The 12,054-nt window shown below is 43.4% G+C and overlaps 2 protein-coding genes across 2 annotated transcripts; one reads left to right on the forward strand and one right to left on the reverse strand.

Annotated features, from left to right (window-relative positions):
* The first annotated feature begins 1,293 nt into the window (after positions 1-1,293).
* mfap1 (microfibril associated protein 1) lies at positions 1,294-5,556 on the forward strand. The gene is made up of 8 exons (XM_071400962.1): positions 1,294-1,514; positions 1,893-2,109; positions 2,407-2,551; positions 2,745-2,938; positions 3,300-3,569; positions 4,050-4,209; positions 4,541-4,630; positions 5,014-5,556. Exons 1-8 carry the CDS (start codon positions 1,433-1,435, stop codon positions 5,191-5,193), a joined length of 1,338 nt encoding a protein of 445 aa, XP_071257063.1. The 5' UTR covers positions 1,294-1,432; the 3' UTR covers positions 5,194-5,556.
* Positions 5,557-5,564: 8 nt separating this feature from the next.
* hypk (huntingtin interacting protein K) lies at positions 5,565-11,796 on the reverse strand. Its single transcript, XM_071400963.1, has 5 exons — positions 11,774-11,796; positions 6,744-6,957; positions 6,283-6,338; positions 6,138-6,189; positions 5,565-5,884 (listed from the first exon to the last, which is right to left on the reverse strand). The coding sequence occupies exons 2-5, from the start codon at positions 6,903-6,905 to the stop codon at positions 5,789-5,791; spliced, it is 366 nt and encodes a 121-aa protein (XP_071257064.1). The 5' UTR covers positions 6,906-6,957; positions 11,774-11,796; the 3' UTR covers positions 5,565-5,788.
* Between the last annotated feature and the right edge of the window lie 258 nt (positions 11,797-12,054).

A 12,054-nucleotide genomic window follows, 5' to 3' on the forward strand; every position in this document is an offset into this window, starting at 1 on the left:
GATAGATTACATATTTAAGGAGGTGGGACAGGGAGTGTGTGTGGCCTTGTTTGCTGATGATGGGGCTGTATGGAAGAGAGGTGGGAATGTGAAATATGTGATGAGGAAGATGCAAGAAGCTGTGGGAGTTTTGGAAGATTGGTCTCTAACATGGGGGTTTAGGATGTCTGTGGCCAAGTCCTGCTTTATAGTCAGAGTATAGGTAGGGTGCGAGCGAGATAGGGCTAGCAATTACATCGGGTAACGTTCCTCCGTGGCTTTTTCCAAAACCAAGAGTAGATGTGGACATAATTGAGGGCAGGAGAGAATGGGGTGAGGATGTGAGACGGTGTGTGGAGAGATATATAGATAATCGGTTTTAATTTGTTTTTAAGGATATATGGTTAAAATGATGGTTAAAATGATCCAGTCAGAGGTAGGGTGGGGGCAGAGGTGTATATCCCAGATTTCAATGTTAGAATATGTAAGCGTTTAACTGATTATGTGTCAGTGTATGCGGCCGAGTTGATGGCCATGATTATAGGTTTAAGATGGGTGGAGGAGGTGAAATCACTCCGTGGTGATCTGCTCTGATTTGCCTGCAGTTTGAGTAGTGTGAAGATGTGCAGGTTGGATAGGGGAGGCTTGTTTGTGGAGATGATGGTGCTGTTATTGGATTGGAGAGGATGGGAATGGTGGTAAGCTTTTGCTGGGTTCCTACCCATGTGGGTGTGGAGGGGTAATGAGAAGGCAGATGTGGTGGCTAAGAGTGCTGTGAGGAGAGAGGGGGTAGATATTCAGGTCCCGCTGGGCTGCAGGGAAGTCAAGTCCTTGATCTGGGCAAAATGGCTTGATCTTTGGCAAAGGGAGTGTGATGCTAGTAGTAAGGGGAGGCAATTTTACAGCATGCACCGGTCAGGAAAGGAAGATGTGGGGAGTATGGGATGTAGGACAGAGGAAGTTGTGTGGAGTAGACTACAGTTTGGGTTTGAATGCCACGTTGTGGATGATAGAGAGACATGAAACAGGTCTGTGTGATGAGTGTTTAGTGGAGGAAACGGTGGTGCAGGTGTTGATATTTTGTGGACTGTATGACGTAGATAGGGAGAGATTGTGTGAAAGGGTTAGAGGCTGGCTGGGTTGCTGTAGTGGACGGAGGAAAGTGGTGTCTAGGGCTCTATTTCACTTTCTTAGAGGAACATGAATAATGAATATAATTTAATATAATATAGGTAGGCCGTGACTGGCCTTACACTCCAGTAAAGTAGGTGGCAGTGTATGCTCCTTAAAAGTTGGATGCAATCCGCCAACCCAATCCCAAAGAAGAAGAATGATTTCCGGCACTGTTAGAGTATTTCCTGTGGTGGTCGAGAAAATAAACGACGGGTTTGTTTTGCTATCTAGAAGTTGATTGAATTTTTGTTAATATATTGATATTGTTGATCGGGCAGTCATGTCTGGACGGGACGCCCTCAACATGAAGCAACCGCCGATCCAGTCCACGGCTGGTGCTGTGCCGATTCGAAATGAGAAAGGTGAGTTTTCCTGTAGCTAACGTTAGCTAAGGCAAGCTATACTGAACTAGGTGGTAGCCGATTTCATGGTAGCAATAGATAGCTATCTAGCCATCCAAGTACACAACGTGTACTTTATAACGTTTTATAACTTAGCTAGTTAATATCACGATATAATTGCATGCTGCATTTCCTTAATTGTATGGACAAACTTTTTGTCTGCGTCTACAGTAGATATAAAAACACAATTCATGCCCTTACTCATGTTTCAATCCATCACAAAACCAAAACGACAGTATATACAACTTAACCTCACTACATGTAACAGAGTAAATAGAGCCATCTATGATAATGGACATTTCATGGTAACCAAGTGTGCTCCCCTACTTTCCTTCCCAGGTGAGATTTCGATGGAGAAGGTGAAGGTGAAGCGCTATGTGTCGGGTAAACGTCCCGACTATGCTCCCATGGACTCCTCTGACGAGGAGGAGGAGGACTTCCAGTTTATAAAAAAGGCAAAGGATGCCGAGCCTGAGATGGAAATGGAGGAAGAGGTGGTGTCTGACCCGCGTCTCAAGCGTCTGCTAAACCGCGTCTCTGAGGATGCGGAGGAGAGGTGAAGATAATTCTCATTGATTCATCTTGTAAACCAGTGGGCTCCTGTGTTGGTTGTGATGGCTCCCAGTCCCAGCTTCATTGAGCTGAACTGTATTTGTCAGTAGATACCCATAGTTGGGTGAGGGGTTGTTAACCCACCATATGTGCAGAAAGTTTTTATCAGGAATTTCAATACTATGAATGACTGATTGATTTTTATTGGGCTTTGATCTCTAAACCATTTAGGCCTAACTATTAGCCCTACTGGATGTTGAGTGCTGTGATGATTGTAAATGTTTCTTTCTCTCTCTCTCAGGTTGGCAAGACACAGACAGATCGCAGAGCCGGAGGTGGTTGCAGAGAGCAGTGAAGACTCCGACGAGGGAACCTGGCACCCGGAGAGAGCACCCGAAGAGAGCAGTGACGAAGAGGAGGAGGAAGAGGAAGAAGTGGACGATGAGGTGAGTGGCACAAAGATCTTCTTGGAAAGCTGGATCAGGCACCCCTTTTATTCATTAAGATTTAAAAGACAAAACTGATCTTAGAACAGCACTCCTACTCTGAGATGCTTTGTGAATACGGTCCCAGGTGTGTAATATGGAATGGTATACAAGATACCCTATATGTAACACATTGACTTTGTTTTGTGTGTAGGAAATCGAGAGGCGGCGAGCGATGATGCGCCAGCGAGCGCAGGAGCGGAAGAACGAGGACATGCCGGAGATCATGGAGGTGGAGGAAGAAGGGAATTCTGGCGCGGAGAAGGAGGAGTCGGAGTCAGAGTACGAGGAGTACACGGACAGTGAAGACGAGGCCGAGCCGCGGCTAAAACCAGTCTTCATCCGCAAGTAAGGAGTCCTGCCATTCAAGATCACTCCTGAACCATTATCAGGGCTTAATATCATTTATTTCATAGAATGTAATAACTTTATTATTATAAGGGAAACTTTGATCGTGGGCTTGGGATTAGACAATTCAAAACGGCCAAATTGACTGATGAAAATACATTAGGCTTATACGAGAAACAATTTTAATTTAAAAGCCAGTACAAAACTGTTATCAGCTATGCTGTTTTCTACTGCATGCATCAGTTTGTGTATACCTGCTGTTCTGTTATCATATGAACAGAGTATGTTCACAACAAATGGATTGTGTTGCAGCGTTTGTGTCCCGAGTGAGAAAATTAGATTTTGATGTGTATCTCCTCAGGAAGGACCGAGTAACAGTGGCGGAGCGCGAGGCGGACGAGCTCAAACAGCGGGAGCTGGAGGCGGAGGCCAAGAAGCAGGTGGAGGATCGGCGGCGCTACACCCTGAAGATCGTGGAGGAGGAGGCCAAGAAGGAGTTTGAGGAGAACCGCCGCACTCTGGCTGCTCTCGACTCCCTGGACACGGACGGGGAGAATGAGGAGGAGGAGTACGAGGCGTGGAAGGTCCGGGAGCTCAAGCGCATCAAGAGGGACCGGGAGGCCCGTGAAGCGTGAGTAGAGTCAGACTTAAACATGAACCATGGTGTTCACTAGGCAAATGAATAGAGATCTGAAACGGTCAAGTACTATCTTGAAACACTCGTTTTCATTTTGAAACATTTTGCTACAGTGTGCCCTGAAGTGCCCCACGTGGTACATTTAATTGTGCAGCACTTTAAACCATTCAAAACAATTGACAGGCAAATGCATAAGAGAGGAACATATTAAGACAGTCTTGGATGACAATGGAAGTAGACATCAGAAACACTTCACATAGGGCATTGATTCACTTAACCATTGAAAGCTGGTGTTGTTCCCTCTCAAAGTAAAAAAGACTAGCGTCTTTGTTTTATATTATTTGATTATCTGTATGAATGATCTGTACACTTTAAGTGTTTTGAACCATGTTAATAATTACTGGTCCAGAGTTAATTATGTTGACACAGGCCTTTGCTGTCCATGTAACCCACTTGCCTTGTCGGATTTTCCAGAATGGAGAAAGAGAAGTCTGAGATTGAGAGGTTCCACAGCCTCACCGAGGAGGAGCGCAGGGCCGAGCTGCGGAATAATGGCAAACAGATCACAAACAAGGCCTCAAAGGGCAAATACAAGTTCCTCCAGAAGTACTACCACAGAGGAGCCTTCTTCATGGTGAGTTTGCTGTAGACACTGGGGTTCAGAGAACTCAACACAGTGCATTCTTATAAGAAACACACCATATGTTGCTGATGAGTGATTGTTAGAATTGTAGGAGAAAGTGTAAGTATAGGAGTGAACTGTCCCACGTTTGTTAACCACTACATGTTAGATTGTTGTATGAGTGATTCTTATAAGCAGTGTGTGCACTGAGATGTGATTCAGGTATATAAAAAATGTATGATCCTTCATTCATATAATTGAAACTTGGTAAACGTATTATTTGGTCCGAATAGCTCGTCTTGTCTTTGATGTTAACTGAATGCTGAATGTGATCTGTTTCCAGGACGAAGAGGAGAATGTGTTCAAGAGAGACTTCAGTGCCCCCACTCTGGAGGACCACTTCAACAAAACCATCCTCCCCAAAGTCATGCAGGTCAGCTGGACTTCTTTCAAACATCATACTTTTGTAGCACATGTATTCCCCCTGTTTATCTATTATAAATGTACACTATCGATGTAAAAAGAAAATGTACTGTTTTTGAACCCAGTGTATTGGCAACCCCTGTGTAAATTAATTTCTTCCATTTATAGTGGCTATACAGAATGTTTTTTTGTTCTGGAGCTGCTCGAGACAATGTTCTCCTAAATGGACAGATATTATCCAGACATTACCTCAAAATAAGGATGTGTGTGGTTTCATGACAAGAAATTATACGAGCCATACAGCCAACAATCAATCCTAAATGTGATGTCAACAATTGGCAAATAAACATCCACAGATAGTTCAACTTTAACAACCCCCTCATTTAATTCCAGGTCAAGAACTTTGGTCGCTCCGGACGCACTAAGTACACCCACCTAGTGGATCAGGACACCACATCGTTTGACTCAGCCTGGGCTCAGGAGAGCGCTCAAAACAGCAAGTTCTTTAAGCAGAAGGCTGCAGGAGTGAGAGATGTGTTTGACCGGCCAACAGTGCAAAAGAGGAAGACCTGAATCTAAGTTTGGAGGGGGAAGAGAGACTTCAGTATATTCAGACTGTTTAACAAGCTTGGGGTGTGTTCAGTGGGATGAAACGTTTCAGAATGTTGCAGATGGAAATGAACTACACTTCACTGAAGTATGTTCTATGGCCATACATTTACCTGCAATATCCTGAATGCACCAACCCTTTGAGCAAGGCCCTGGGTTTAGGGCTATGCCCTGATAATGTGTGGATGCTTCATGGAGGCATATTGATGTAATTTTGTACATTTTCAAAGTTGTGTAGCTATTTTGTTTTATCGCCATTGATCTGACATCTGTTAATTTCTTCTAACTTGGATATAAAGCGTATGTGATTAAAACATAACATTTTCATCCATTGGTTTTATTTCATTCCACATTTATTATAAATCAAAAACAGGTGCTTGCAAAAGTAATCCATTTTGAAGTATTGTTGAATATACAAAGAGAAATGCAATGTTTTATTTCAGTTGACAGAATGTCTGATTTGAGCTATGGAATGGAGTCAATGAATACGGTCAGGCTAGGAAGCAGTCCAGTGTCCAATGCTGCTGCATAAAGCTGCTCTAGGGTCAGTTTCTCCTGGTCAGTTTGACAGGTCAATCAGAGCCTCTACCACGTTGCCCATGTGTTCTCTCAGACTGCGCTCGGCCACTCCTCGGGAGATCTCCATCTCACCCATCTGTGGAAAGACAGTTGAGGCAGGACATCAGAATGGGTAGTTGTATTGAAAGGCCCTATGAACGTCTGAAGTGTTCTATGAATGTATCTTTGAAGCATAGTTTCTAATAACACCCCCTAGTAGAATATGGATGACTAGAGTTCCAGAGGACTCATTTGATTAAATGCTTTTGTGATGCAAAAGACCATTTAACTTTAGATGAGGGTTGTGACCCTGACACTTAAACAAGAAACATATCTGGGGGGATACTTACAATGAGTTCTACATCCTCTTTTTTGATAGTGACTTTAGCCAGTTCCTTTTCCCTGAAATCATAACCCCAGACAAGTCATTAGTGTACTCATTAATTGCCAGATCAATTGTTGTTGAATGAAAATCTGACAAAGGAAGTGACTCACCTATCTTGTTTAGCCTTCTGTTCTCTTGATCTCCTGTCTCCAATCACTGACATAGCCTGAAACAGGACATGCAGACATCAGATAGTCAAAGGGATCATATTGGTATGACAGCACTAACGAGTCAGTAACTAGAACTCCCAAAACAGGTTGGAAGAGTATAAATTATGCAAGGCAGAAAAGCACAAGCAGCCATAGGCTAACGTTTGCTGAATAGACAGAAGCTCTGTCCTGGGATGTACAGCGCCTATTCTGTTCAGGGCTGACTTGGTTAAACAGCACGTGCCAACGTGAAATGACGCGTTTGTGAGTTGATTACGGTAACATTTTCACAACACATGGTTTGTGCAAATATGTTTCCATTCTTCACTGTACGCCGGTTAGGCCCGTTGTTAGCATAAGCTAGCTAGCCTTCATGCTAACGTGGGTACCCATCGCGCCCCGCGTGCTTGGCCCAGCCTCACCGTTTCAAGATCGGAGCTTGATATTTCCTTCTCCTCGGCATAATCGGTGACTCTCTCCAAATCCGCAGCCCCGCTATCATGTTTCCGAGGCTTTTCTGCTGGTTTTCCAGTGCAGTTCTCCTCAGCTTCCAGGTCCAAATCCACATCTCCCTCTGCTGCCATGTTTGCTCCTGTAAAGCCGGAACGAAAAGAGAGTGGGAATCCGTTTACAAAACTATCGGAAGGCAAATTAAGAAGCACCGATGTCACATGGTTTCCTGTTTGCGTGCTAACCAAGTCCTTGGGTTTTCATACCCTCATTGCAGTTTACAAAAAGGTTAAGGTTATAGGGTAGGGACGTCCCAAGGATCCCAGATAGCAAAACCGCAATCCATTATCAGCAATTTAAATATTTTACTCTTTATTTAACTAGGCAAGTCAGTCAAGAACAAATTCTTATTTTCAATGACAGCCTAGGAACAGGAACTGTCTTGTTCGGGGCAGAATGACAGATTTTTACCCTGTCAGCTCAGGGATTTGATCTTGCAACCTTTCGGTTACTAGTCCAACGCTCTAACCACTAGGCTACCTGCCGCCCCACTCTATGAAGAAATAGCAAGCATTTTTTAATTGGTCTGTTTGAGATTGGTTTTTTTAAGTGTTTTCTCTCCAAGTTATGCTTTGGCCACAAATACGATTATAAGATGAGTCAAAACATTATTTGGGTATGAGTTAACAGAGTATTAACTTTCAAAAGTGACATTTTCTCAGGACAGTTACTTTAAGATCCAGTTCAATCTCTTTAAAAAAATGTGATATCCAACGCCCAAGTGTCACTTGGCCAGATGGGCCAAATGCCAAATTATATTCTGACTGGATAGGTTGATGTGTAGACTGCATGAGGATTAGATTAAAGGGTACTCCGCACACCTAGGCCTATTTCTGTCTTGCATAAGAGGTTTACAGTACTTTAATACTCGGAGTCCCAACAACTTGGCCAACCTCCTACTTTTCTCTCTTGATCACCCCACAATAGTTTTCCCGCCTCCTGTACACTACACTACACTTACCAATCAATCCAATTTATTTTAATCAGCTTAAGCCTAAAAAGTAGAGAAACCTTCCCTGATCACATCTGAAGCCAACATCTCTTTGACTGGTTCTCCCTCTCAGGGTGTTTGCCTTGTACATCATCTATGCCTGTCTGTTGGGGGAGATGTGTGGGATGATCGATGGGGCCCAGAGGAATGGTGGTGCTGGGGCTTATTAATGAAAAACAGGAGGGTGATATGCATATACTAAACTTGAGTGTTTACAGGCTTGTTAACTCTGTACTGCTGTCCCGGTACCCCTTTCATCCTGCTTTATGATTGATCGTTGAGAGCCGGTGGACCTGGAGATTCTTCGCCCCCCTCAGTGCCTGCTGCACCAGTCTGGGAAGTAATGTTGTGTCTCTGTCTCTGTACTCAGGTGAGAGACTGATGAACTCAGAACGAAGCATTCAGGGAGTGAGCTTGGGCTTTTGCAAGTGGTGGGACTGGTGTTGGGATCAATTCCATTTCAATTCAGTCAATGTAGTTAAAGTTTATTTCCTGAATTTATTTTATTTAAATGGAATTGAATCCAACTCTGGTGGGACTGCCTTCAAAATGGATGAGATTAGACTATCTACCTAAAATTCAATAACAAAGAATACTTTATGAATTCTATCAAATTCTATAGTTTTTATGGATCGCATTCCCAGCCTGAGAAACAGTGAATGGTGTTTCAGACATTACCATCCTGGTAAACACAATGGAATGAATAGAATGTCCCCCCCCCCCCTTCCCTTCCCCTGCCTGGTGGAATCTGTCCCACTGACTGCCTTCCTTCTCACCCAATTTAACTCCTGGCCATGTTCAGTAGTTCATCAACACCTCACTATGATCCACTTCTTGATCTGTAATAGTTACTGTAGACCTAGACATATACAGTTACAGTATGCTATGGATTGATTGACAAACAGACTGAACAACCCACAGATACCGGCAGGCAGACAGACAGGCAGGCAGGCAGACAGGCAGGCAGACAGACAGACAGACAGTACACTGTGATCATATTGATGTGATTCTTTAGAGTGAAATGGACCATTTTACTGTTATACAATTCATGTCACATAGGCCAATACTGTGTGTTATTTTTGATAGAAAGTCTTATTGAAAAAATACTCAATTCATTAAGCTGCTAGTTTGAACTTTGCACTCATGGGTTGCTGAGCCACATAGAAAAGGCAATCAAATACTGTTTTCAATCCCCCAACCTGTGAAGCAGAAATATTATGTTTCATCCTTTCAAAAATGTTTGGGATTGTGGTGTAGATTACGTGTAGAAAGTTTGCCGTAATCTACAGTTTCTATGTAATCCAGAGAGCGTAAACTGGAAAATGGACTGTTATGTACACTCAATCAGTTGTGTCACTGTTGATGAATGGATAAATTGTGTTGCCATGGGTTGGCATGGGAATCCTCTGACTGACATGTGAGGCTTGCCTCTCTCTGGGTCATCGTCTTAGTTCTGTGTCTCATCACTCTCAATGGACAGTAAGACTACAATGTTTATACATTCTTACACTTCAAACATATCTCTAAATAACTGGGCTCTAAAGAATCCTAAGATTTTTTATTTTTTTACACACAAAAAAACTACAGTCAACTGTGTTTTTTGGAAAACATGTGCTTGGACTTGATCCAACCGTTCTTCCAAAAGGCCTATTGAAACCATAGATTAGATGCTTTCACTCAAGCGTCGTTTGGCTCCTCTAATTTACTTTTGTCTGCTCGCTTTGGCAGTGTCTCCTCTCCCACGAGGCAACAGCAATTATCTGTCAGTGAAAGGGCCCCCAGGAATGCTGGGTAGTACCGAGGGCGACGGTGGTGGGCCGCCCTGACCGACCCTCGAGAGTAAAACCCGGGTCATATTCATTATGCACCAAACAGAAAAAAAATTATTGAAACAGGGAGAGACAACTGTTTTTTCCGTTGTATATTTTTTTTTAACGTTTTGCTACAGTGTGCGCTAATGAATACAAGCCTGTTTATCTGAAGGGACTAATTGGTTCATGGAAGTTCACAGTGGAGTGATTTAGCCAACAGCAGATAATAGATCTTCAAACCAGATTAAAGTTCTTAGTGATTCTACTCTACTGCGATTACATCAGTTAATGTTGATTCTTGGAGAATAGTATTTGTTCATTGTCACTGTAAGGAATTAATTGGTAGTCACTATTGTGTTTTTTAGGGCAATGATTGCGAGTGTTGATGGTTTTGTGATATCAGACAGGAGCTATGATTGTGTGACAACCAACTGGGATGAAGGAAAACAAATAGTACCACTGTCACATTTGAAGAAGAAAAACAGTCCTCACCATGTCACATTTAGCATATTGATTGACATATTTACTATTTAATATTTACTATTATTATTATTATTATTATTATTTTTTTTTTCCTTGGGTCACTATATCTATTTTGCCAATTTGGATTGATCCCCTCTACCACACGGAACCCCACTACACGGAACCCCACTAACCTACCGACGGAAACGCACGAGGTATCTACAAACAGACCTCCATCCTATGCTGCTACCGATAGCCATATACCCGGCCAGCTGTCTGGATCGCCACGACCCCAACCAACCTCTACTCACTGGACCCTTATTGATCACTCGATTAGCATGCCTCTCCTTAATGTAAATATGCCTTGTCCATTGCTGTTCTGGTTAGTGTTTATTGGCTTATTTCACTGTAGAGATTCTAGCCCTGCTCTCTATACCATATCCAACCTCTCAGTTCCACCACCCACATATGCGATGACATCACCTGGTTTCAATGATGTTTCTAGAGACAATATCTCTCTCATCATCACTCAATACCTAGGTTTACCTCCACTGTATTCACATCCTACCATACCTTTGTCTGTACATTATTCCTTTAAACTATTTTATCGCCCCCAGAAACTTCCTTTTACTCTCTGCTCTAGTAGCTCTAGGCGACCAATTCTCATAGCTTTTAGCCGTACCCTTATCCTACTCCTCCTCTGTTCCTCTGGTGATGTAGAGGTGAATCCAGGCCCTGCAGTACCTGGCTCCACTCCTATTCCCCAGGCGCTCTCTTTTGATGACTTCTGTAACCGTAATAGCCTTGGCTTCATGCATGTTAACATTAGAAGCCTCCTCCCTAAGTTTGTTTTGTTCACTGCTTTAGCACACTCTGCCAACCCGGATGTTTTAGCCGTGTCTGAATCCTGGCTTAGAAAGACCACCAAAAATTCAGACATTTTCATCCCCAATTACAAGATTGTCAGACAAGATAGAACGGCCAAAGGGGGCGGTGTTGCAATCTACTGCAAAGACTGCCTGCAGAGTTCTGTTATACTATCCAGGTCTGTTCCCAAACAATTTGAACTTCTACTTTTAAAAATCCACCTCTCTAAAAACAAGTCTCTCACCGTTGCCGCCTGCTATAGACCACCCTCTGCCCCCAGCTGTGCTCTGGACACTATATGTGAACTGATTGCCCCCCATCTATCTTCAGAGCTCGTGCTGCTAGGCGACCTAAATTTGAACATGCTCAACACCCCAGCCACCCTACAATCTAAGCTTGATGCCCTCAATCTCACACAAATTATCAATGAACCTACCAGGTACCACCCCAATTCCGTAAACACGGGTACCCTCATAGATATCATCCTAACAAACTTGCCCTCCAAATACACCTCTGCTGCTTTCAACCAAGATCTCAGCGATCACTGCCTCATTGCCTGCATCCGTAATGGGTCAGCGGTCAAACGACCTCCACTCATCACTGTCAAACGCTCCCTGAAACACTTCAGCGAGCAGGCCTTTCTAATCGACCTGGCCGGGGTATCCTGGAAGGATATTGATCTCATCCCGTCAGTAGAGGATGCCTGGTCATTTTTAAAAAATGCCTTCCTCACCATCTTGAATAAGCATGCCCCATTCAAGAAATTTAGAACCAGGAACAGATATAGCCCTTGGTTCTCTCCTGACCTGACTGCCCTTAACCAACAGAAAAACATCCTATGGCGTTCTGCATTAGCATCGAACAGCCCCCGTGATATGCAACTTTTCAGGGAAGCCAGAAACCAATATACACAGGCAGTTAGAACAGCCAAGGCTAGCTTTTTCAAGCAGAAATTTGCTTCCTGCAACACAAATTCAAAAAAGTTCTGGGACACCGTAAAGTCCATGGAGAATAAGAACACCTCCTCCCAGCTTCCAACCGCTCTGAAGATAGGAAACACTGTCACCACCGACAAATCCACTATAATTGAGA

This window comes from Salvelinus alpinus, chromosome 5, assembly GCF_045679555.1.
Source record: "Salvelinus alpinus chromosome 5, SLU_Salpinus.1, whole genome shotgun sequence".
Taxonomy (NCBI): domain Eukaryota; kingdom Metazoa; phylum Chordata; class Actinopteri; order Salmoniformes; family Salmonidae; genus Salvelinus; species Salvelinus alpinus.